Raw genomic sequence first — 5,137 nt, 5'->3', positions numbered from 1 at the left:
GGGCCTTGTTCCCAGGGTGTGTGAAGAGCTCTTTCAAGCAACTGAGACTCAGGAGAGAAATCAAGAACACCAGGTATGTATTATTCTAAGAATCCTTTTTAAAGGATTTTTTCTCCCATTATTTTGGAAATCTCTCGTCTCAAATGGAAGTTATCGGCATCTCTATTTTAGGATAACGTTAATTTTCCTTACCAAGATCCTTATCACGTGATTACAAAATTGAGTTGCCACTAAATAAAAGGTTGAATTTTTCTGCTTCTGTGGAGACACCTTTAAAAGGCACCTTGAGTGTCATAGAAGCGGACATCTTTGGTGTCAACACTAGCAAGGTGTGACCGTTGATGCTTATGTAATAAAAACTCGGCTGACTCAGGTCTATGGTTTCTCTTGCTCCCCTTCTTCTACCAAGGTTGTGGGTGTGTTCTCATCTTAATTTATTGATTTTTATGTCTAAACAAAGAATGCTATTTTGTTTCTTAATTGCAACAGCATAGTTTCCTACTTGTCCTGTCCTGGAAGGCCCGAGACTGAATTTTAGATTCATTTGAAGGTTGGTGACATTTTCACGGTGAAGAGTAACCATTAACGTAATTAGCTTTAAAGCAGTAAAATGTCGCAAACATCTCGAAGCACAGTCTATGTTTCTGCTTCCTCTAAATGGCGAGATTAAATTTGTATTATGGAAATTCAATAATGGACCATCTTTTTCATCTGAATTTTCCCCCCATTTTAAAAGTAATGTGTTCAAGTTAGAAAATAGAAATTACTCATAATTTTATCACCCAACTAAATACTATTAACATTTCAGTACTTTTCTAATTAAAAATTGTTTCAAAGTCATTACATGAATAGTTTAAAAATTCAAATGTCCAAGAGAAAAAAATGCCTATGTCCACAAAAAAACTCATACGCGAATATTCCACAGCAACACATTCACTGTGGCCAAAAGTGGAAACGACCCAAATGTCCATAGAGTGATAAATGGATGAGTGAAACATGGCGTATCTATACAATGGATTATTTAGCAGTAAAAAGAGACAAAGCATCTGTTACGCACTACAGTGTGGATGAACTTTGAAAACATTATGCTAAGAGAAAGAAGCCGGACGCAAAAATCATATATTGTTGGATTCCATTTGTATGAAATGGCCCAAACAGGAAATCCAGAGACAGAAAAGTAGATTAGTTATTGCCCAGGGCTAGGGCTGGGGGGTGTGGATGAGGGGAGGAGGTAGAGATTGAGGAGTGGATGCTATGCTAATGGGTTTCCTTTCACGGGGACAAAATCTTCTAAATTTGGGTTGTGGTGACCACTGCAGGGCTCTGTGAGTATACTAAAGACCACGGGACTGCACACTTTAAAGGAGTGAGCTGCGTGCAATGGGAATGATCTCTCAATAAGGCTGTTTTAAAGTGATACTAGAAAGGTTTATAATGGAAACCGACTGTCTCTGCCTGTCCCTGCTCTTCCCTCACTGACCCCCACAGGTTTTCATCTTCAGCTCGTTAGCTGTTTGCCCTAGTCTCTCTCTCTCTCCATATTTAAAAACGTTGTTTTTTCTCTTCTTAGAAAGCAGTGTTAGACATCATCTACTATCCTCCCACCATGGCGGAAGAGAACCTGTCACACCAGCACCCCCACCACAAGACTTTTCTCCCCACACACCCCTGCATTAGTATAAGATTTGGCTAAATCTGTAGTGCTTAACATTTTAGCTGTGGAAATATTGTTCACTGCTAAACCAAGTCATACATACACTGTTTCTACTCTTTGTTTTCCTTTGGGTTTTGAATGGCCTTTTGTATATGTCTCGTTGTCTATTAATCTCTGTTTTCCTAAATGCCCCAAACCACCGTCACCTGCCTATTAACGATATCGCCCATGTGCTTGAACTTATCAGTTCCACTATTTTTCTCGGGTCTCCTTCAGCAGGAGTCTTCTATCCTCCTGCAAAACTGTCATTCTGGAACTTTATTTCAACCTTCTTTATTGGCTCCTCAGATGACTAGATTCGATATATTCCTCTTTACTGGTTAACTGTCGCCTTTTATTGCGCCCTCCTCAGAAAAGGGGCAGGAAGGGTACATTGCCCTCATCGTGGCACAGCTGAGAATATCTTTTCTTACTTTCACACTTAATTGAACTTTATCTGGAAGAGAATTCTAGATCACTGAGAATATTGAAGACATTACTTCATTTTCTTTTAACTTGCAATGTTCCCATTGCGAAGCCTGGTACCATTCTGCTTCCAAATTCTTGGTACGAATATTACCTAAAGCATTATACAGATTTAACGCAATTCTCATCGAAATCCTATCGGCATTTTTTAAAGAAATAGAACCAAAAAATCATCAGATTTGTATGGCAGCGCAAAAGATCCTGAATTGCCAAAAACATCTGAGAAAAAAAAGAAATGAAGCTGGAGGCATCACTCTGCTTGACTTCAAATCATACTACAAAGTGACAGTAATCAAAACGGCATGGCATTGGCAGCAAAACAGACACATGGACCAGTGGAACAGAATTGAGCATCCAGATGTAAACCCACGTTAATATGGGCAAATAATTTTTGACAAAAAAGCCAAAAACATACAATGGAGAAAGGAAAGCCTCTTCAGTAAATGGTGCTGGGAAAACTGGAAAGCCACCTGCAAAAGAATGAAACTAGACTTTGTCTATCACCACACACTAAAATTAACTCAAAATGGATTAAGGATCTGAATATAAGACCTGAAACAATAAAAAGCATAGAAGAAAACATAGGAACTCAACTCAAGGACCTTGGACTTAAAAAGGATTTTATGAATTTGACCTCAAAGTCAAGGGAAGTATAAGCTAAAATAAATGAATGGGATGACATCAAACTAAAAAGCTTCTGCTCAGCAAAAGAAACCATCAACAAGGTAAGGAGACAACCATCCAAATGGGAAAATATATTTGCAAGCAACATCTCCCATAAAGGCCTAATATCCAAAATATACAAAGAACTCATACGACTCAATAACAAAAAAAAAACAAAACAATAAATGATCCAATGAAAAAATGGGCAGAGGACCTGAACAGACACTTCTCCTTAGAGCTCATGCAAATGACCAACAAATATTTGAAAAGATGCTCAACATCGCTAGCTATTAGGGAAATGCAAATCAAAACCACAATGAGATACCATCTCACACCTGTTAGAATAGTTATAATCAACAGGACAAGTAATAACAAATGTCGGAGAGGATGTGGAGAAATAGGAACCCTCATACACTGCTGGTGGGACTGCAAATTGGTACGGCCACTATGGAAAGCAGTATGGAGGTTCCTCAAAAAACTTAATTGATCTACTGGATGATCCAGTAATCCCTCTACTGTATATTTACCCCAAAGACTTGAATACCCATATCTGAAAAGATATTTGCACACCGATGTTCATAGCAGCATTATTCACAGTGGCCAGGACATGGAAGCAACCGAAGTGTCCTACGATAGATGATTGGCTAAAGAAGCTGTGGTACATATACACAATGGAATATTACTCAGCCATAAGAAGAGATGAAATACTGCCATTTGCGACAACATGGATGGCCCCTGAGATAATCATGCCAAGCGAAATAAGCCAGATAGAAAAGGTTGAAAATCACATGGGTATCACTTATATGTGGGGATATAAACCTAAAAGCAACAAAAGAGCAGAGGCTCATGGACATGGACTATAATCAGAAGTTACCAGAGGGGAGGGGGCAGGCAGGAGGGGGGTGGTAGACGGGATAAAGGGGTTCAAACATGTGGTGACAGAAAGAAATCTAACTATGGGAGGTGAACACACAGTGAAAATATATATATATGCCTTACTGTTAAAATGTACAGATGAAACTTATTGGATTTCATTAACTAATGTCACCATAAAAAATAAAATTAAAAAATAAAAATAAAAATTCTTGGTACATGAAATTTTTTTATTGTAAGTTTCTCTCTGGCAGCCTTTATGATCTTTTCTTCATCACTGATGTTCTGCCACGCCTTAGCATCGGCCTTTTTTCGTTTATTGAGCTGGATACTCAGTGGACCCTTTTCAATTCAGATTCCTGTCCTTCAAATCTGGGGATCTTTTCTTATGTTATTTGTTATATAATTCTCTCCCCTGTGTCTTGTTTTCCGTTTTTGTAACTTAATAATTAGATTTTGGACCTCTTGTACTAATGTTCTAATTTATTATCTTTTACTTTCCATTTTCTATTTCTCGCTTTTTTTCCTGCATTCTAGAAGATCTCCTCAGCTATATTTTATAACCCTTTTACTACATTTTTATTTTGGCTATCATTCGTAATTTATACTCTCGTTCTCTGATTACCCTTTTTCATATCATCCTGCTTTTTCATGGATATTTCTTTACCTCTGAAGCTATTATTGGGTTTTTAAAAGTGGTTTCTTCTTCTCTATGCAATGTTTTCCCCAAGTTCCTTTTTTTCTATGTTTGTTTTGATTTCATTCATATTGGAGGCTTTTCCTGGTGTCCTAAGCCCTGGACCTTTGCTCATTTTATTTATTACTTTATTATTTATTACTATTTATGCCTACAGCACCCGGTCTTCCTAGGTGGTCTCCCATCCAAATAGTAACCAGGCTTGACCCTGCATAGCTTCCGAGATCAGACATCAGGCTTATTCAGGGTGGCATGGCCGTAGACCATGGACCGTGGCTCAACTGGGGTGTGAACCCAGGACATTCTGTGTGTAAAGCAGGCGTGCTAACCGCTACACTATGGAATCACATCCTCATTTTAAAACATGAGATACCCTGAAGCTAGTTGGAAGCTCTGGCAGCTGGGTTTGATCGGCAGGACTCACCACAAGGTGACTAACACACAAAGCCAGCTTTTCATGAGTAGGAGGTGCTGGTGGCAACATGCCAGCATCTCAGGGCCTTTTCTCTAGGTTGGAGTCATTCAGGTTCCTCGAATCTTTTGTTGAAAAGATATAAGCCTGTTTAGCAATATGCCAAAAACACAGTAAAGCCCAATCTTTTTATCTACATGTGTTAAGATTGGAGGGAGAGCCATAAAGAACAGCCTTTTTCTGTTCTCAATTGAAACACACACACACTACTGTTTTGCACAGATTCACCACTGTTTTCCATCTGTTTATAATT

The 5,137-nt window shown here is 38.6% G+C and overlaps 1 protein-coding gene across 1 annotated transcript in view; it reads left to right on the top strand.

Annotated features, from left to right (window-relative positions):
* Positions 1 to 5,137, top strand: part of LOC105292604 (kinesin-like protein KIF28P) — a 66,904-nt gene that overhangs the window by 21,472 nt on the left and 40,295 nt on the right. Inside the window, exon 3 of the mRNA XM_011360872.2 lies at positions 2 to 73. Within this exon, the coding sequence (XP_011359174.1) occupies positions 2 to 73 (72 nt within the window). The remainder of the gene's footprint in view (position 1; positions 74 to 5,137) is intronic.

The sequence above is a fragment of the Pteropus vampyrus genome, unplaced genomic scaffold, assembly GCF_000151845.1.
Source record: "Pteropus vampyrus isolate Shadow unplaced genomic scaffold, Pvam_2.0 Scaffold60, whole genome shotgun sequence".
NCBI lineage: Eukaryota > Metazoa > Chordata > Mammalia > Chiroptera > Pteropodidae > Pteropus > Pteropus vampyrus.
This window is presented reverse-complemented; position numbering and strand designations above follow the sequence as displayed.